General features: G+C 41.8%; 2 protein-coding genes across 3 annotated transcripts in view; one reads left to right on the top strand and one right to left on the bottom strand.

The window, feature by feature from the left end:
* Positions 1–3,516, bottom strand: part of Crebl2 (cAMP responsive element binding protein like 2) — a 21,910-nt gene extending 18,394 nt beyond the window's left edge. Inside the window, exon 1 of the mRNA XM_010638391.3 lies at positions 3,201–3,516. Within this exon, the coding sequence (XP_010636693.1) occupies positions 3,201–3,215 (15 nt within the window). The 5' untranslated portion in view covers positions 3,216–3,516. The remainder of the gene's footprint in view (positions 1–3,200) is intronic.
* The window catches only part of Dusp16 (dual specificity phosphatase 16), a 173,567-nt gene that overhangs the window by 55,991 nt on the left and 96,784 nt on the right, over positions 1–20,792 (top strand). Inside the window, exon 1 of one of the 2 annotated variants that reach the window (XM_010638393.3) lies at positions 9,147–9,220. The exons of the other annotated variant lie outside the window; for it this stretch is intronic. The gene's annotated coding sequence lies outside the window, so the exon portion shown is untranslated. Of the gene's footprint in view, positions 1–9,146; positions 9,221–20,792 lie in introns of those variants that run through there. 2 annotated transcript variants of the gene reach the window in all.

Below are 20,792 nucleotides of genomic sequence, written 5' to 3'. Positions count from 1 at the left end.
TATATATATATATATATATATATATATATATAATTCAATAAGGTCTTCAACATATATGTAAAGAAAGGAAATTATGAAGAGATTAAATAATGTCCAGAATCATAGGAAAGGGTAGAAATGAGATTTGAACTCAGGTCATGTGCCAAAATGTGCATTTTTTATAACAGGACCATCTGCCTCTAGTCTTCTCCCAGTTCCTGTAAGTTCACTCAATTATTGTCTCAAAAATACAAATCTGAGGGCCAGGGATTTAGCTCAGTGGTGCTGCCTCCTGCCTCACCAGTGCAAGGTCCAGAGTTTGATCCCTGATACCAAAACAACAACAAAAAACACACAAATCTGGTTTTGTTGCCTCTGCTTTAAAATCTTTCAGTGGTTCTTCAACATCTGTAGCCTTGGTTTTCAAACCTCATTGGGAACATGAGCCACTCAATGGGGAGCTGTTAAACTCAAGTTCCTGGGCTACATCCTCAGATACTCTGATTCAGTAGCTGTCTTCTATACCTTGACACAGACTGACCCCAAATTTGCAGCCAGCCTCACCAAGCATATCCTTATCTGGATCCTGATTATCTATCTTTCTATCCTTCTCTCTGACCACATTTCTACTCAAGGCTCAGAGGTCAGTAAATCCTGCTGGAAATCCAAATATAAACTACTTTCTGTTTTTATAAATAAAGTTTTACTGGAACACAGCCATGTCTATTCATTGTGGTTGATCTCATGATACAACAGGAATAATAGAGGGTGAATAATTGCAAGAGACCACATGACCCACAAATATTTACTATCTGGACTTCTATAGAAAGTTTCCTCTAACTGTACAAAACTACTTATTTTCTGGTGCAATATGTTCATTTCTCATCCTCACCAAAGCCTGCAAAGAAGGTAATGGCCTTATTTAAAAGATATGGAAGCAGAGGCTGGGTGTGGTAGGGCATGCCTGTAGTCCCAGCACAGCATTGCTGCAAGTCTAAGGCTGGCCTGGGCTGCATAGGGAATTCAAGGCTAGCCTGAATTATGTAGTGGGACCCTTTCTAAAAAGAACAAAATAAACAATGGGCCCCCAGTGTGCGTCTGCCTGCCTCAAAAGCGCAAGTCCCAAGTTTGATCCCCAGTACCCCTACCCCCCAAAAAAAAATCTAGCGTAGGAGGACATCTACTCTAGTAGACCACAGTTGTCTCCGCTACTTAGTACTTTCCAAAGCTCTTCTTTTTAGGTGTGCAGTCTATCTTCCCTGTTTTCCCCATTTGCTATTGTGTGACTTCTCTGGCAGCTTTTTTCATCTGACCCACGCTGATTACTGAAGCCCAGACACATCAGGGCAATCTTCTCAATGTCACCACTGTTCCAATCAACCATGATTAACCGGTATCTTATACTCTATGAGGTACACTGCTAGATGAAACTCTGCATCCCTCTCATTACCATTTGCTAATTTTAGAAATAACCCCTGTGATTTTACAGGTAAGTAAATATCAAAATCCCATGTGCTTTTCTGGGACTGAATTTGAGATTACTGAAAACTTTAAGAAAGTTGTTAAAATGCTTCAAAGGTCTGAAAAGGATACAACTGAAAATAAGGTAGAGTCCCAAGTTGAGAAGTTAAGGAACACTGTGTTCTTTCAGCATCCTTAAACAGCCACAAATTACTATTTTCTGGGGAGGCTAGTGGGTTCAGTATTTAGGTTTAGCCATGCATGGTGATGCACGCTTGTAACCCCAGCACTTGGGAGGCTGAGGCAGGACTGCCATGAGTTTGAGGCCAGCCTGAGATAGACTCACGCTTGTAACCCCAGCACTTGGGAGGCTGAGGCAGGACTGCCATGAGTTTGAGGCCAGCCTGGACTACATAGTGAGTTTAAGGCCAGCCTGAGATAGACAGATAGATAGATAGATAGATAGATAGATAGATAGATAGATAATTTAATTTCAAAATTAACCCGGAGAAATCTAGCTAGCAAAGATTTTATGGAAAATTATTTTCTGGAAAACTTATAGAACTCACCCTTTCTGTCTTAGAAATATCAAGGGATTTGCTACTTTACAAGCAATCGGCACTCACTTCCAGAATGCTGGTCTGAGCTTTCCCTTCTATCACTCTTCTCAGAGCCTTCTGTGTGAAAAAGAGGAGATAACGTAGACTAAAACAAGCAGGAAGGAGAAGTTGGAAATGTTTCAGATCTCTCTGAGGATGCATGAAACAAAAATTAGGCAGCAGCAAAATTTTACTGGTTAGGTAGAAGAAAAAAGGAACTCAAACAAAGAGAAAAGCTCTCAAGGATTGTGCCAGAGATTGTGAAGAAGCAGATTTCGAAAAGCAGCGGGAAGGTATGATTTCTACTTTAAAAACTGGCAAATTTTTAAAGTTTGATTCCGTTGAAAAAGTCCAACTCTTAAACATCAATAAGCAAATCTCCGCCTAGACTCATCTTCACGGAATAAAATGAAACACTAATGTAGGCAGGTATAAACACGGAAAGAATAGTCTATAAAAGATTAGCTATATAAATTAGCCAATAATGCACACTATTATCTAGATGAACTGGATAGGAAAAACGGGCTAGAGATGAATATTAAGGTACATTCACAAGAAGAAATTCACCATTTTCCTTAGAGAAGGCTTTGTAGAGGAAGTTTAGATCCAGCCTCTGGCCAAATAGCAACAGGAGCTTAGCAATGTTCCAACCAACCACAGGAAAATAGCTCAGAAGGGGAGTGAACAGCTTATATGAATGGGGCATTGAGTGAGGAATCCTGAGAGAAAGGGAAATCGTCACGGGGAGCTGGGCTGGTTTAAAGGTGCGCTAGATCAGGTCTGCAAAACTGGTGACGGCCTGGGAAGGGAGAAGAGAGCGCCCAAAGAAAAGGCACTGTAGTTTCTTAACTTATCTCGATAGGCAGGTCAAGGACGAGGGTTTGTACTCCCCGGGAAAGCTGGCAAACAGGGCCGTCGGGACTGAAAAATTTCCAGAGAGGCCCCTTCCAGGGAAAACGCAGCCCCGATGTTCCCTGAGTTCGGGATGGGTACCATCGGGCAGTAACTAGGGAGGTGCAGGGATGTCTAAGGCAGGTGTTTCTTGGGTGTTGCCATGGACTTCAGCTCTGAGGCTCGGCGGTGGGACTAGCACTTAGCGACAAGCAGGCGGTGGTGGTGGCGGCGGCGGCGGCAGCTGCGCGTGCAAACCTCAGGACTTACCTTACTGTCATCCATCTCGGCAGACAGGCCGGCCCGGCCCCCGCCCCGGCCCCCGCCCCGGGAAGAAGGGGATAGGGTTTTGACTGCGCCTCTTCTTGCCTAACAATTCGCTTTCTGATGCCACAGTCACGGGGTCCGGGGACCGGTTCAGGAATGGCAGCGCGGGCCCTGGAAGTGGCCCAAAACGCCTCCCTGCGCCGCCGCCGCCGCCGCCTCCCTCTCCATGACAGTCTCTGGGGTGTTTACAGACGCCCTGGAGAACGGCCGAGACCGGGGAGGGCGGGAGTACCGCATGCGGAAATGGCTCCCGTAGGCCGCCGTAGAGCAGTGGTATTCTGGGGATTGTAGTTTCACTTCCGCAGTTTCTGCGCAGCTGGGCGGAAAGAGAACTACAACGTCCATATGGCCTCTGCTGGGGGCGTCGGTTTTCTTCTGTTCAGCAAGCACCAGGAGGCGGGGCCGAGCTGGAGGCAGAAGCTGCGCTTTTATTAGAGCGCGGGGTCTGATGTTTTGGCTCAGGGAACCCTCGGCTGCGGGAAAGGGAGTGTAGGACCCTGGCAGTAGGCCCTCTTGTGAGACTGTGCGGAAACGCGAACTCCAGATGGTTTTGTTATTTTAATAAGAATGTTAAGCTCTTTGGGAAAATAATTTTGCTATTCCTTAGAATATGAAAGGGTTACCATTACGCAGACACTTGTACAAAAATATTCTCTCCTAGTAGTATAATTCATAATGGACAAAAAGTGGAAACAACCTAAATGTCATTAGTTGGTGAATGGGGCCAATTGTAGAATATATGTATACTGTAAAGGAATATTTGAGCATTGGAAAGAATAAAATACAGTCAGGAGGCTGAGGTGGGAGGATCTCTTGGTCTGGGAGTTAAAAGACCAGCCTGGGTGGCATAGGAAGACTATGTCTCAAAAAATACTAAGTACAGATACACACTATCATGCATTTAAACCTTGAAAACAGTGTGTTAAGCCAAACACAGAAGGCCACATACTGTATGATTGGATTTACAAAGAAATGTTCACAGGCACATTAATAGAGTCAAAGTTCATTAGTCCTTAACAAGGTCCCAAGTTGCTGATTGGAGTGGGGTGAGGGAGCATGACTGTTAATGGGTACTGGTCTTGAGGTGGTGAAAATGTTCTAAAACTGATTTGGACGATGGTTGCACAACTGAAAAGCAGTTATTGATGTTACTCCTGAGAAGCCTTGGCTCACACTTTTTCAAAGGTTCTTAATATTGTTTTGCTAACTTTCCAAAAGTCATCTGAGATACAGCTCCCAGATTTAGTAATAATATACAGGATAGTTACTTTTATATTTAAACAGTAAATACCCTCTTAGTATAATAAGTATATTCTAATGAAATATTTGAGAGGTACTTTTACTTAAAATTTTATTTGTTGTTTATCTGAAAATCAAATGTAGTTGAGCACCCTTTCTTTTATCTGGCAACTCTAAACTGGGGAGGAGTAATAACAGACAAATTGAATGGTCTCTGTGGGATCCACAGTGCTTCTAAGGAACTAAAAAGCAGGTCAGTTTCTTATGTGAATGCCACCCAGACAGGTTGTGGGATTGGCAGTATGTCTTGACAGGCTGGGAATGATTTTCAGGTCCAGCCAGGGGACACCACCAACCCCCAAGCCCACATTCATGATGGTATGATTCTCCCAGCCCTGTCTTTTCTGAAGATCAGAGGAGCACAAGCTGTGTGAAGCCACTTTCCTCCTCAGCGGTGCAGTGTGTCTTCAATTCAACCCCCTTGCCACTACTAAACCCGCTTCCTCAGAGTAGAAGTTCCTTCCTTTCCCCAGGTCAGCCAAGTGTTTCTGTGCTGCTCTTTCTTCTTGCATCCCATCTGCCTTGTAGGAAGTGTCTACACTGAGTGGATTCAGCCCTCTGCAAGCCCTGGGCTCACACCTTTGCAAAGGCAGAAAAGGTCTCATCTCTTCCATCCTTTGCCCTTTAGAAGAGCCCTAGGTAGGCCGTGCTTATGCTGTGTTTGAGCAATTCTGGGGCTCAGTTACCAGCCCTACCCCACCCCAAGGGAGAACTAAGACCTTTTCAACAATGCAATGAACTCTTAAAAACCATGAAGAGGAAACCATGCAGAGGAATTGTGTAACACACACACACACACACACACACACACACACACACAGTGTTCTGCACCTTCCCACCCTTGCTTTGGGAAAGTGCTTATCCCTAGGGAGGGAAAGAGAGGCGTGGGATGAGGAGAGCCCTAGGGAGTTAGCTGTATACAACTTTTAAAGATGTGAAGCAAATGTATTAAATCTGGTGGTGTTGTGTATGGGGTATACATTGTATCATTTTCTTTGTTTCTGCACATTTGGAATTTTATATAGGATAAAATTTAATAATTTTAAAAACAATAAATCTGCCCGATGTAAAAAGCATAGGGCTGAAGGTCTTGCTCAGTGATAGAACCAACTGACTTCTATCTCCAAAACCAAAGGAGGGGCACAGGTGTGGTGGCACACACCTTAATCCCAGCAATCTAGTAGGCTGAGGCAGGAGGATGGCGAGTTCAAGGCCAGCCTGGTCAATTTAGTGAGTACCTGCCTCAAAATTTAAAAAAAATTTTTAAAGGCTGAGATGTAGCTCAGTGCAAAGGCTACACTGATGATCAGTGGTTCAATCCCAAGTACACCATCAAGGAGAAAGAGACAGAGAGAGAGAGAGAGAGAGAGAGAGCGAGAGCGCAACAATATTTATCTATTTATTTTTATTTTTTGGTACCAGGGATTGAAATTTGGGACCTTGCACTTTTGAGGTAGGCAGCGGAACTCTGAGCTACATCCGCAGCCCAGCACAGCAATTTTTTAACTTAAGAGACAATTTTAATTTACAAAATTCTGGACTGGGGATGTAGCTCAATGATACAGCACCTTCGTAGCACGTCTGAAGCATAAATTCCATCCTCAACACTGCAAATAAAAATCCTAATCATGTCATGAAAGACATCATAATGGGAAGAAAATCTTATGAATTGTACTGTACAATTATATGTTAAACAAGTGCTGAAAGTGTTCAGAATTGGTAAACAAAGAGGGAGAGCGAGAGAAAACAAGAGGAAGAGAGAACTTTAGCTTTATAAATTAAATCCTCTGTAATTGAGGAGAGGGAAATACACACATGAGAATAAGATCACTCTCTGAACAGGGCAGATGGTGAGAAAGACTACAGTCAAATGTGAAGTATATGTGTGGAGGAAGTCAGGAGGTTTCTAGTGGGTAGAGGGAGCCAAGCATCAGGCAGGCTGGGGGCAAAGGAAAAATGAACACAGCAAAGTTTTGTTTTAGCGGATGGGGGAAATTTATAAGAATGTGCGGTCAGGATCCTGGGCATACTCTATGGTTCTCAATCCTTCCTTTCTATATTGTCTTCTCAAAAGAAACCTCCAACGCATGCAATTCCTTCTGAAAAATGCATACATTTCTCCTTCCTTCACTCCCTCCTAACACACACACGCGCACATACACACACGCACACACGCAGCTCGTGGTCTCCCAGACACCCACACAGAGACACTGTTGGCCCGTAGTGCACTGTGCTCCCTTCTGCTGCTGCAGTTTCTGGTGGTCATGTCCCAATTTGGTGTGCGTGCACTCCCACTTTGTCTGCATACCTTCTATGCCTTCATTTCCCTCCCTCCCTATATTCATCTCCTGTCCTCCTCACCTCTAGGCTCATAACGCAGGGGTCAGCCAGTCTTGGTAGCATTATAGACAACTAATATAGTTAGAAATATAGGCAGTCAGACAGGGCTAGGCCCTCAGAGAAGTCAGTGCAGAAGATAAGAACTCATCACAATTGAGGCCGCACCTCAAGATAAAGACAGAATGACTACGCCTACATACTTCTCTAAGGGATGAACAATAATGATTGATACCCTAAACAGGCATCAGTCACTTTAGGTGGGGGACCTCCTGACCCATCCCTTCCAGGAAAGGCCCTTATTCTTTCCTTGCACACTGCTACAAGACTTGCTTCCCCACTGGATCAGTATTACCTATGTGAGCCAGGCCTGGTGGCGCACGCCTGTAATCCCAGCACTCGGGAGGCTGAGGCAGGAGGATCACTGTAAAGAGACCAGCTTGGGCTACATAGTGAGTTCCAGGTCAGTCTCACTACATAGGGAGACCCTGTCTCAAAAAAAAAAAAAATTACCTACGTGACTATACTTGTAATCTTATTGGTTGACCATAGTTTTATCTCACCATATGCCCACCTCGTGATTTTGAAGTGACCTCGGGTCCCTTCTTGTCCTCAGGCAGGGGCGACTCTACTCTTAACCTCCGTTGTTCCTAAAATTCATTCTTTGATATTAAAGGACATGAATTGGGCATATCAGACATCTAACAGGTTAGGAGTTACATCTGTTTCCCCTCGATCATCCCTAGATCAATAGCATGTCTGTAATCCCAGCAGTGTGGGAGGCAGGGGCAGGAGGATTGCAAGCTTGAGTCCAGCACGGCCAACTGAACAGTTTAGCAAGACCCTGGATGAATTTATTTTTTTTTAAGAGCTGAGGATGTAGTTCCATGAAAAAGCCCTGAGTTCAATCCCCAGTACTGCGGAGAGAGAGAGGGAGAAGGTGGGACAGATGTATAAACAGAACCAATACAATCATGCCCTAGACCTCATGGGTTGTTCGGGTACAGAGGAACATCAGAGAGAAAGAAAGCTCCTTTAAATAGCTTGCTAGGCTCTGGCTGACTTTGCATGTATGAGTACAAAAATTTAAAAATCACCCCACCCGTTTCCACACTTGCATTGGAAATGAAAATTTTCTGATGTAATTCTGGTATGGAAAGTTTTGCTAAACCCATCTCCAATACAATCGTGAGTCGATACAGACGATGAAAATATTGTGTCTCCCAGCCTGATAGATGTCTGATACGCTGAGTTTGTGTTCTCTAAAAATCAAAGAATGAATGTTAGGGGCAATGGAGGGTAAAAGTAGGAAATGTTTATCGAGAGGATAACTCCTGAGAGGCAGTAGGGGTCCTGAGTGGGTGACCAGGGTCCCCACTTTTCAGGGGAAGTTTTATAGAGCAAAAACCACTTGGGTACAATGAACAACCAATGAGGTTACAATTATAGTTGCTTAATTGCGACACAGTGGGGGAACAAGTCACATAACAAGTGTACATGGAAAGAACAAAGACGTTTTTCTAGGAAAGGGTGGGTCTGGAGGTCTTGGTCACCCACTGGGGTGACTGATGTCTCTCTAGACTTTACTAGGGCAGGTGTTACCGCTTACCTTGTCCTTTGGGGAAGGGTGCAGGCCTGGTCATTTCGTCTTTATCCTGCAGCCTGGTCTCCCACAGTTGTGTCTCTGGCCATGGTCGCAATACTGTTTTACCTTTGTCCTGACTCTCCTGGGGGCTTATCCCTACCTGACTGTCTACAATATTTCTACCTAACTTAGCTGTCTATAATAAAATCAGCAAATCCTCTTTTTTTTTTTCCCCAAAGGCCTACCAAGAAAGAGACAAACCGCTTTGTGTTAAGTTTACAACATACACTCGGGGAAGAAAGTATCTGAGAGTTGTCCTAGAAAAGGCTCTTCCCTACTTCTTTGTCCCTCATTCATCTTTTCAAAGAGATCATCTGTGCTTGGTGAAAAAGACTTTAAAACGTAGAAGTGTTTGCGGAATTAATTTGCATAGTTCACCTCATGACAGAAGAGAAAGGAAAGGAAAAAACTACTCAAAGGAAAAAAAAAAAAACACTGGCTGGAGAGAGATAAGGGGTGGCGTGAGATTAGGAGAGTAGGGCAGAGGAACACAAATTAACCTTGTAATTGAAATCAGAAAGGAGGCAGCAAACTACAATATTTTACATTCAGGAATGCCACAGCTACGTTGATATGCAAATATGGCGCTTGAACAACAGAGTATTATTACAGCTGATGTGGTAATCTTGAGAGGTACAGAGAAAAAGTGGGCGGGTCATGTGAAATTCATGAAATGCTTGAGGTGAGTTCACTGTTGAAGTATTAGCCATGTTTTGTTTTGTGTGTGGCTCTTTTTTTTTCCAACTTACTTTATAGATAACTATTCCTCTGTACTTTTCTGTCTTCTGAAAGCTTATTTTCAATAATGCTATGAACTATTCCATCTCAAAAGTTTGTTTTTGTTCTGAAGGCATTTGGCAACATGCCTCCCTCCTTTTGGCCTACACGGAGAAATATGTGTATATTTGCATACAGCACAGTACCTACTTACTCTCTGCCTTGGTTAGAAAATTCAGAGGCAAGATTCTGAAGGAGCATTTTCAGGGCGAGCACATACCTCAGCCTGCAGCTTGGACAGCAGGAGCAAAATAAGTCAGTAAAGCCAAGAAGTATGAAACAGTCTGTTGACGGGGAAGAAAAAACAGATCCAGTCAGCATAAAAATAAGGAAGAGAAAATGAAGCTCAAGGAACTAAAACCTTCCATGTTCAAACTTTTCCCCACCTCTTCCTCTTCACCACCAAACTGAATGCTGCTACTCAGATTCAACACCAGCTGTTCCAACTACCCTCTACTACTTGAAAAAGCGCTGCTATTCTTAAGACATACATATATTTTACCCAGTAGAAAAGAATAAGGAGTGGAGTCCACATTTGAGGAAATAATAGGAAATTTATTTAGCTAATGAGTAGCGGCTTAAAACTGAACTGCTTTTGTTCAAGGCAGCCAGCCAAGCACCACTCTTAGTCATTTATACTTTATTTTGTTTTTCTTTTTGTTTTGAGACAGGGTCTCACTATGTAGTTCAGACTGACCTGGAACTCACTGTGTAGCTCAGGCTGGTCTCAAACTCACAGTGATCCTCCTGCCTCAGCCTCCCAAGTGCTGGGATTACAGGTGTGCGCCACCACGCCTGGCCAGTCATCTACACTTTAGTATGAATGTACTCTTTTTTTTCCTCTCTTGCCTATGACCTATTCTAATATGAGGCTTATGTGGAGGAGAAAAGAGGGCTGTATGGTTTTGTAGATCTGATTGCTGTGGTGGATCTTTGAGCATTTGACGATCAGCAAAGTAGAACCTGGATAATTGCTGGGACCGGGGCAGGGGGATAGGAGATTACTTAAGAAAGAATGGGTGATTAGGTGCCTTTGCTCACAGTTCTCTCAGGGTTTAAGCAATGACTCGTATGGGCCTGGCACATGTTATTCTACTAAGTGAGATCTGAAGGGGTTTGAAGTTACTGCTGCACAGTATAGAGTCAGTCAGAAACCTTAAACTGCATCTACAGCTTGGAGAGTTGGTTTTAGAAAAGCAGCTTCTCCCACTAACACTCACTGCTGAAGTGGTTGCTTCCCACATCCATTCGGATAAACTCAGTATACTTTGCTGAACACAGAGCTGGCACGGCTGCTCTCTCGGACATTTTGAAGGGACCAAAAGTCAGGAGGAATCCTGGGCCGTTCTGGAGAAAGTGTACTTTGGTACCTGGAAATTTCCTAAGGGCAACAGAACCTTTTCTTCCTTTAAAAGTAGCCTTAAGGGTTCCAATTGTGTTTCAGTCTTTCTCGTTCCTGAGGGGGGAAATGGAAACTAAAATTTACTGTTGAGATCCCATCACGCATACCTATGTTCCTGAAGATACTCTCAAAGGGACACAAACAATATTTACAAGAGTCTGAGACATCACAGTGTTTCTTGCCTTTAGTTAGGTGCTCCCTCCATTACTAGGTATAAACCCTTCATCTCCTTCTGGCATTGCTGTGTAATATTTTGGACATTCTGGTTTTTCTATATGGGATCATAGTTACACATTTTTACTTATTCTTTTGACTCATTTACCTCCTTGTGTTATTTTTTTGTTTTTCTTCTGGTAGGGACTGAACCCAGGGCCCTGTGAATGCTAAGCATGGGATTTACTGAGCCTCAAGAATCTTTTTAAATCATAGTTTTGGTTCCTTTAATTTTGTTTGTTTGATTTTGGTATTGGGGATCGAACCTGGGCCCTGTGCTTGCAAGGTAGGCAGTGGAACCACTGAGCCAAATTCCTGGCCTGTGGTTCCTTTAATTTTAAAAGGCTCTAAAAAGCATCTCTCATCTGTGTATGAAGATTTCCATTCTGGGATACATTTTTATTTTATTTATTTGTGTATTATTTGTTTGTTTTATGAGACAGGGTCTCACTATGTAGTGAGACTGACCTGGAACTCACTGTGTAGCCCAGGTTGGTCTCAAACTCACAGTGATTCTCCTGCCTCAGGCTCCCCAGTGCTGGGATTACAGGCGTGCACCACCACACCCAGCTGGGATACATCTTTAAATCTTTCTGCTTGTATGGAGAATTGTTTTCAGAAATATTTGTTTAAATCTGAATGTGATTAATGTCAGTCTTCTTCGGTTAATGCAATGTTATCGGAACAGCGATTAATATTTTGTGTGACAAAGTATAAAATTAGTAGTAATATGACCTAATAGTTCTCAAAAATGTGTGACTATTATCTCTCTGGAATAAAGACATTGCCACTGGGAATCACAGTTTCTGTCACCAAGGGTAGTTCTTTGTGAGAGGGCATGGTTGGTCTGGCTCACATGATTCCTAAAAGTTAAAGCAGCAGGACATGGAGTCATATGTCTGTAATCCCATTACGCTGGGAGGCTGAGGCAGGAGGGTCACAAGTTCAGGTGAAGCCTGGGCAACCTACCAAGACCCTAATCTCGGGCCAGGGACTTAGCTCAGTGGTTCTGCTGCCTGCCTTGCAAGGGCAAGGACCCTAATTCGATCCCTGGTACCAAAAAAAAAAAAAAAAAAAAAAAGACTCTAATCTCAAAAAGAAAAAATCATAAAGGGCTGGGGATGTAGCTCAATGAGAAGGCCCTGGGTACACGCGTGTGCTCACGCGCACACACACACACACACACACACACACAGTTAAATAGCATAATTTCACTTAGTAGCCAGTTTTGTCTCTGTTATGCAGAAATGTGCCCAATCTTCTTCTCTTTTTTTTCTGCTTGCTGTGTGAAATACCTCTTTAAAAGTTTGTATTCTAAACTTATTTCAGACAAGCCTCAAAAGGCACCCTTTTATCCTTATTTTGTAAACAAGTCCGAGTAGATTCTCATCCTTCTGACACAGTCCCCCCTGCCAGGGGAGTCACCAAAGTGGCTTCAGCAGCTTTTTCTGTGGGGTGGATGAACCTTAGTTTTGCTTTTAATTTGCTTGTTTTTTTAATCTCTGTGACATAGTGGGCCTTAGGACTTTGCATAGACCAAGTGCTTATTTCCCACACGAATACTGAGGCTTCGTTCCTTATTTTTGTTTCTTTAGATCTTTAGACACCTTGTTTCCCTAATAAGGTAGTAATGTCAGAATGGAGACTTTTTACAGTTTAGCTCTTCTTGGGTTCATTTAATAATGTATAGGAACTTTAACATTCTAAGAGCCTTTCCTGACATCCCTGCTGCCTTCACCATTATAAGATTCAAAACACAAAAGTAGTGACGGTCCCCTTCCTCTTTTTACTAGGAGGATAGAGTATCCTTGTGCATTTTTATGCATGAGCTCTGGTTTCTAGGCATTTTTCTAAACTAGAAGGGAAAGTTGTTTAGTTCCTCAGAATGTGGCCTTCTTCAAATCAGCTTCTCACACGGCATTTGTTTCAGGTTCAACATGGCCTTGTGCTTCTGACGCAAGTGCAGTTAGGGATGGTGCAAGCAATGTTGATCTTTTCCTTCAGGGTTTGGCGCTTTTGCCTGAACTTTCTTACCCTATCCAGAGCAGCTTTGCCCTTGCCCTCCCATTTTTGTTGCTGTTGTGTTTTGTTATTTTCAAGACAGCAGGTTGTGGGAGTGTTATCTTCACCCTAATCCTTAAAGATTTTCCCCAGTTTGTTTTGTTTTATCTTGGAGAACCTCAGGCCTTCTCATGTGTTTCCTTCAGGTAGCCTCTCGTCTCCAGAAGGCATGGATCTATTGATCCTCTGTTTTGCTGCTGCAGGTGCGGCCCAAACAAGTGCTTGTTGCCTGTCCTCCCAGCCATAGCTCCTGTATATAGGAGCTATATATGGCCACCATCCTCCCTGTCCCTCTCTAGCCACACTGAAGTCCCCCAGGCAGAATCAGTGCGCTGGCTACCCTTACCCAATTTGCAGGCACACAGTTGTGTTTCCTGCTGCTCTCTTCCTCCCGGCCCTTTTCTCCTGTGCATGTTTCTCTTGTTTCTATCCCCCAATCTGGACCTCCATCTCCTACCACTCACACAGTGCTTGCCACTACCGGCGCCTCTGCTCTGCCCTCCTTGGGCAGTTTGACCAGGTACCTGCAGGGCAACTCTGTCCCCAGTCAGCTAAAGTGCTAAGGTGACCAGAAAAGCTGTTCTCGTTTCCACAGCTGCTCGTGCTAAGCTTGGAGGAAGTTGTGGGGCAGAGGCTGATGACTGAATTACGTCATTCTTAGCGTTCTCCTTGGCCTTTCCTTTATTAACATTTCTAGCAGACAGGTGGTCCTTCTCCTGGTAGCGAATTCCTGAGTATTTTTACTGATCATTCCATAAACAAAATGACAATGTTATTGGAAACGTCACACAATCAGGCATATGAGTAATTGTCCCCATTAATCAATTTGCCAAAGAAAACAGTTTACCATCTAAGTATGTTTGGAGAGATGCTAGCTATGTGGAGAAAGAAAAACTCAAGCATCTGATTAAAAGAACATGTCCAGATTGAAATGATACATACTGAGTGTTTTGGTGAGGTCCAAAGTTAATCTTTCACCATGCAAGACCACACAACTGACAGTTGGCACTCAACATGTTGGTGCAGACATCTTTCTGTGATGCCGCGGGTGGTCCCTTCTGCACTGGGATAGGTAGGGACAACAATGGGATCCCAGAGAAATGTATGTTTACCAGATCTGCCACTATGTCAAGAAAAGTCATACTACAAAGGAGTCCTTCGGCTGTAGTATAAGTGACTCATTCTGTGATCTATCCATTCACTTACAAAATGTATTGAGTAGCTCCTTCTCACCAGGCACTGTGCCACATGCTGGACAGGGTCTGCATCATATCAGTGGGGATTTATTTGCATTCGGTTATGTTCTCCTAAATGAATATGCAGTGAGGACCTGCAGGATAGCCTTTAGTGTGACAGTACAGCCTACCCTAAGACACAGAGGGAAGAGCTCAGGCAAGTCTTTTGAAAGGCTAACTTCTGAACCTGGTGTCAAAGCACGAGTACAAATTTTTGAAACAAGCAAAGGCATAATGGTGGGAAATAATAGTGGAGAACTGCAAACAATTAGGTTTGGATATAACATGGGTGTCTCAGGAGGTGGCAGCCATGTCAAGAGCTAACCCAAAGAAGTAGATGGAGATGACGAAGTTGGGTTTTTTTGTGTGTGTTTGTTTGTTTGGGCTTTAGTTTTGGTTTTGGTTTTTTGAGACAGGGTCTCGCTATGTAGTTCAGGCTGGTCTTGAACTCACTATGTAGCCCTAGCTGGCCTCAAACTCACAGTGATCCCCCTGCCTCAGCCTCCTGAGTGCTGGGATTACAGGCGTGCGCCACCACACCCAGCCTAGATGAAGTATTCTGAATGCCAAATTTAGGAGAATCAACTTCATTGAGATATGCTTGAAGTCAATGAGGGCTGAAGCAGGAGAGTAACAATTAAACCTGGAGGAACTTTGCTCTTTTACATGTAATTATAGCTTCTTGATACCTCTTATTTTATTTTGGAATATTTTATTAAATTAGATTATGTTGCATTCATAATATATACTATATGATGGTATGGCATTCAGAATTAAATACTATAGCGTGAGGGTCTGGTATACATTCAACACTTTTAATATCTGATGATAACAAACATTCTGACATAAACCTCTCACCCTTGGTCAGATGTTGGTGGTCCTGGAGGTCCACGGACTGAATGTTGTGACTCCTTTCTTCTCTGGCCTCTTTCTGTCATACCTAAGGGACAAATGGAAAAAGAATTGTTGGACTCTCCCATTGATATGCAGTGTAGCCAAGTAACAACGCCCAAGATGTGTTCTAGAAATGTTCTTCATCCCTAATTCATCTAAACTTTTAATTCAATCTATTGTAATATCTCTGGGAAAGGAGATTAACTTTTAAAAGTTAGTAAGACAGGGCTGGGGATTTAGCTCAGTGGTTCCACCATCTGCCTCACAAGCACAAGGTCTGGAGTTCAATGCCTAGTGCCCACCCCTCCAAAAAAGTTAGTAAGACATGAAATTCACTCAAGGAAACTTTTAACTGTCAGCTTTGCTGAATTATGTCTATTTTGTAAGGTAAATGAGAGCTATAGTGGATATATAGATGGTAGACTAAAAGTTCCCTGTACCCTTCATTTTTCCAGGCCATGCAGGTTGACATAACCTACCAAAAGCTGATGGGGGGCCGGGGATTTAGCTCAGCAGTTCAGTGGCCTGCCTCGCAAGCGCAAGGACCCAAGTTCGATCTCCGGTACCAAAAAAAAAAAAAAAAGAAACAAAACAAAAGCTGATGGGCGTGCACATGGAGAGAATGATATTTGCTGAGACTGAATTTATTTAGAGGCTTACCACTTATTCAAGAGAGTTGAACAGATATTTTAAGGATGTCATTTTTTTTCTTTTCTTTTCTTTTTTTATTTTTGGTACCAGGGACAGAACTCTGGTCCTTGTGCTTGCCAGGCAGGTGGTGGAACCATTGAGCTAAATCCCCGGCCCTTTGAACAGATATTTTAAATAAAGATAAAATGAAAAAAATTCCATGTTTTCTACAAAACTTTCCTTAATTAATGGAATTTATCTTTTTCACTTGCAAAAGTGAGAAAAGTTTTTTTTTTTTTTTTAATTTCAAAAGTAATACATGCTTGTGGAAAATTTTTCAAACACTAAAGAAAACAAGAAGGTTGGTCTGGGGATTTGGCTAAGTGGTTCCACTCATAAGCACAAAGACCCGAGTTTGATCCCTGGTACCGAAAAAATGAAAGAAAGAAAGTAAACAATAGGTTAAAATTAAAAACTCATCACCATCTCCCTGACACACTCCCTAAATTTAACTATTCTTCTAAAATTCTTCTGCACACCTCAAGGCATTCCTTTTTTATTTTTTTGGTACTGGGGATCAAACTCGGGACCTTGCTTTGCAAGGCAGGTGGCAGAATTACTGAGCTAAATCCCCGGGCCCTCTCTTCCATTTTTAAACAAATTATATTATATATATAGTTGTACATTTTTTCAATTAAAATAATATTGAATATTATTCCTTATCATTGTATAAAAAGCAGTCTCCTTGGTTGTTTTTCTTTCTTTGAGAATTTACTTCCTGCTTTACTTTTTATTTTATTAAATAATGTGGAAATATGCAACCTTTACCTACTGCTCATGTATGACTCTTATCTGTAAGATAGATTCCTAGAAAGGGAACCTCCAGATTAAGCATACATACACACTCAAAATTTTGACAAGTATTGCTGACTTTTCTCCCAAAAGCATTACACGTATTTAGTCTTCCACCAGTATTTATAATTTTCTCACATGCTAGGCAAGTGTACTATTGTTTGAATCTGGAATGTTCTCTAAAGGCCATGTGTTGAAGGCTTGGGATCCAACACACAGCACAGTTGGGAGCAGTGGAACCTCTAAGTGGTAGGGCCTAGTGGAAGGAAGTTAGATTTTGAAGGCCTACCCTTTGAAGGGAATTTGGAGACCCCAGCTCCTTCCCAGCTCTCTCTTTGCTTCTCTTCACCATGAGGTTAACAGGTCACCTCTACCACATACTCCAGCCATGATGTATTGTGCCAGTGTAGGCCCAAAGCAACAAGGTTAGGAAGCCATGGACTGAAACCTTTAAAATCATGAGCCAAAATAAACTTTTCTTCCTTATAACTTATTTCAGGTATTTTTGTCACAGTGACAGAAAGCTGACTAACACAATGCATTTTATTAAGCTTTTATAGCTTTGCTATATTATCAGATTTCCATCGCTGTGATAAAATACCCAATGAAATTAACTGAAAGAAGGTAAGATTTATTTTGGTTTATGATTTCAAAGATTTCAGTCAGTGGTTGCTTGGCCTAGTTATTCTGTGTTACAGTGAAGCAGTCCATCATGGCAGAAACATGTGGTGGAGGAAAGCTACTTACCTCAGCATTGCCAGGAAATGAAGACAGAGGGTCCAGGGAGAAAATATACCCTTAGAAGCACACTCCAGTGACCCACCTCTTCTAACCTCTTAAACTTTCCACCCTCAGCTGTGTTGTCACCAGTCGAAGACCAAGCCTTCAACAGAGGAGACTTTGGGGGACATTCCTGATCCAAATTGTAACCCTGGCCAATTTAGTAGGTTAAGAATGATATCTCACTGATATATTATTTTGTTGTTTCTACTTTGTTTCTAAATATAAAAAAGTCAAAATGTTTACACCAATCATCTCAAATGAGACCATGCAAAGCAATTCAGTGTGTACAAGAATCTTTTCTCCCCTGCAGCCTTTCTGCTGTATTGCAGGGGTGTGACTGACAGAAAATTGGATGGCATGTGCTTGGTTGAAGAATGTCATCTCTTTACAGAAACAACATGCAGGGCAGTTTCTACTTTGTCTGCAAGTCAATTTACAATAAATACTTATTTTCTGTTTATTTAGGAGGTATATAGAACTGAAATTTGGCTTCCCAATTTTTTTCAACTACCCTACAAATAAGCACAAAGCACAGTTTAAATGCAGCAAATATTGGAGAGTTGACATTGTTTGTTATCTTTAATAGATTCAACTATTTAGTCTGAAAATGTTGGCTTTTTCTCTCAAATCTCCTTAGGAGTTTTCCTCTAATTTTGCCAGACTTGGTTTCAGAAGAAAAGAACCCCTCATGTAAAATTTAAATGCTAAATCTGTTGATTTATACAAATTTTTGTCAGTTCCATAGTCTCTGTGGTATTTTAATTTGTATGTATTGAGTTAGCAACAGAGTTGAGTATTCTTTTTGTGTTTGTGGTATGTTCATTTTATTTTTTTTCTGTGAACTACCAGTTCATGTTCTGTGTTTATTCCTGCATGAATGATTGGTCTTCAGAGATTTCTAAAAGCTCTATCTGTACTATAGGAATTAGAACTTGTATGTGCTAGGTGTTGTCCACTTTCATACCGGACTGTTGATTGTTTTTTATTTCATTTATTGTATTTTTCTATTTAAAAGTTTCCATTTTTAAGTAGCCATATTTATTAATCTTTTCTTTATGACTACTGGGTTTTATTTCATACATAGGAAAAGTCATCTACATGCCAAGATTATACAAAAATTCATTCGTTTATTCCAGTACTTTTATGAATTCATTTTCATATCAGTCTTTGTTTACCTGGGATTTATTTTTGATGTGGAAATAAAAATATAGATTTACTTTTATTTTTTCTTAAAAATTCATTTTTCCTAATGCCATTAATTGAATTTTTAACTACTGATTTGGAAGGCTCCTTTTATTATAAACTAATTTTGTTTGCATGTAGGTCCATTTATGGACTGTTTCCATTTTACTGCCTATTTTTGCCCTAAAATGACTTTTTAACTCAGTGTAGCTTTATAATACATTTTAAAATCTAATAGAACTAATTTCCTTTCATCATTTGGTTCTTATTTATTTCTGGTTGGTATACACTCAAGCTCTAATGTAAAATTTAATTGTATGCTGTTTGTGCAGGGTTACAGCAGACTCTAAATGGCCAGTACAATTTTTATTGTCATTTTTATTTCCCATATTACAGTGTAAACAGCATTTTTAATGGTGAGGTTTTTAGTTATATCTATTTTTCTCATTTGTATTACAAGTAATCCTTCTTGTACTTCCCCAAAATAAACTTTTGACTGAAGACTCCTTGAAAAGATTCCTTGATCCTGGTATCAATTCAACTAAAATGCATAAAAGCAAGTAGCACTTACTGAAAACTGGGAAAACTATGTCTGTGCTAGATGTGGATAAATAAAGCAATGTTCATCATGCTTCTCACCCAAACTTGCTCATAATTGCAGCAAGTCTGGGGCTCCCAATCAGTCACTATTCAGTACTTTTCCTCTACAGTACTTCGATCTGTGTACAGGTCTAGATGCAGTTTTTCAGCCTGTGAAAAGAAAAGTTTACCAGAAAGAACTAAGGAAGCATTTGAAATCTTAGTAACTGCAGTCACTCTGGCCAAATTCTAACTCTTATGTGGTTTATCATCAGCAACATCTTCCCTTGCCACAGGCCTCCCATTCTGAAGGCGTCTTGAAAAATCTGTGAATCACAAGTAGGGGGCTCAGAAATGAAAAGCCAGAAAGTTCAGAAATTACAACCAGAAGGAAATGATCAATTATTTGTTAGCAAGCCCCATCCTGCTTCATCTTCATTTTCCCCAGCTCAGCCCACTCAAGATTCAAAGCTAAATGTTCAAAGCTAGAGATCTTCTCTATAAGACATGCCAAGATTTCTCAGCCACTCTTTCCTGCCCCCCGCCACCCTTTGGTACATATCTTCATTTTCCCCAGCTCAGCCCACTCAAGATTCAAAGCTAAATGTTCAAAGCTAGAGATCTCCTCTATAAGACATGCCAAGATTTCTCAGCCAGACTCTTTCCTGCCCCCCGCCACCCTTTGGTACGAGGGATCAAACTCAGGACCTTGTGCTCGCGAGGCAGGCAATGGCACCACTGAGCTAAATCTCCAGCCCTTAGCCACACTCTTAATTTCTAACTCTGCATTCATCTTGAAGATTCAAGTGAATGCTCTTATTTTAACTCACTTTAAGTGAGTGCTGTCCATTTTAAGCATGGCTCACAGTTAAGAGATAGAGAAAGAGGAACTGATAGACTCATTATAGAACAAGATGTGGTTATGATTGACCCTGAGCGCAATCCGGAGATAGCCTGTTGTCTGAGGAAGTCATGAGCTCTTCCCTAGATGACCTTCTGCCTGAGCATTTAGGATTCCTGAATTGAGGTAGTGATTGGGCTGAATGATCTTTGAGTTGGGGCGTATATAGAAAACTTCTGGTAGCTGAGCTAAATCTAAAGTGAGATTCAAATAGGCACAAAGGGAGAGGAAGAGAAGAACAAATGTCATTCAAGATAGAGGGCTGAGTAGAAATAAAGGCATGGAGATGTGATACAGCACTGTAGGAGCTACACATAATTGAGCATTGTATTACATTTGAGGTAAACAGTGGCAGGGATAATGTCAAAGAAGTAGGGAGTGTTTGGGTCCTGGGGTCCTGGTATGTCATGGTCAAAAGCAGGTGTTTTGTTTGTTTGTGTTTTATTTTTGAGACAGGGTCTCACTAAGTTGTTAAATTGCCTGGACTGGGATTGAATTTGTGATCCTCCTGCCTCAGCCGCCCAGAGTACTGGGATTACAGGTGTGCCACCCTGCTTGGTTCCCGTGATGGGTTTTTAAATTGATGGATGGCATATGGGAAGTGTCCCAGCCCCACATACACATTTCACAATGATAGCCTTACCAAAAAGAACATGAGGCAATTTTGAGATTAGCTTAGTTAATGAAAGCTGGTGAGATTCTTGTCATTTATATGTTAGTGGATCATCAGACCTCTCATAAGCAT

Source organism: Fukomys damarensis, unplaced genomic scaffold (assembly GCF_012274545.1).
Source record: "Fukomys damarensis isolate Sample0158 unplaced genomic scaffold, DMR_v1.0_HiC HiC_scaffold_19, whole genome shotgun sequence".
NCBI classification, from domain to species: Eukaryota; Metazoa; Chordata; class Mammalia; order Rodentia; family Bathyergidae; genus Fukomys; species Fukomys damarensis.
This window is presented reverse-complemented; position numbering and strand designations above follow the sequence as displayed.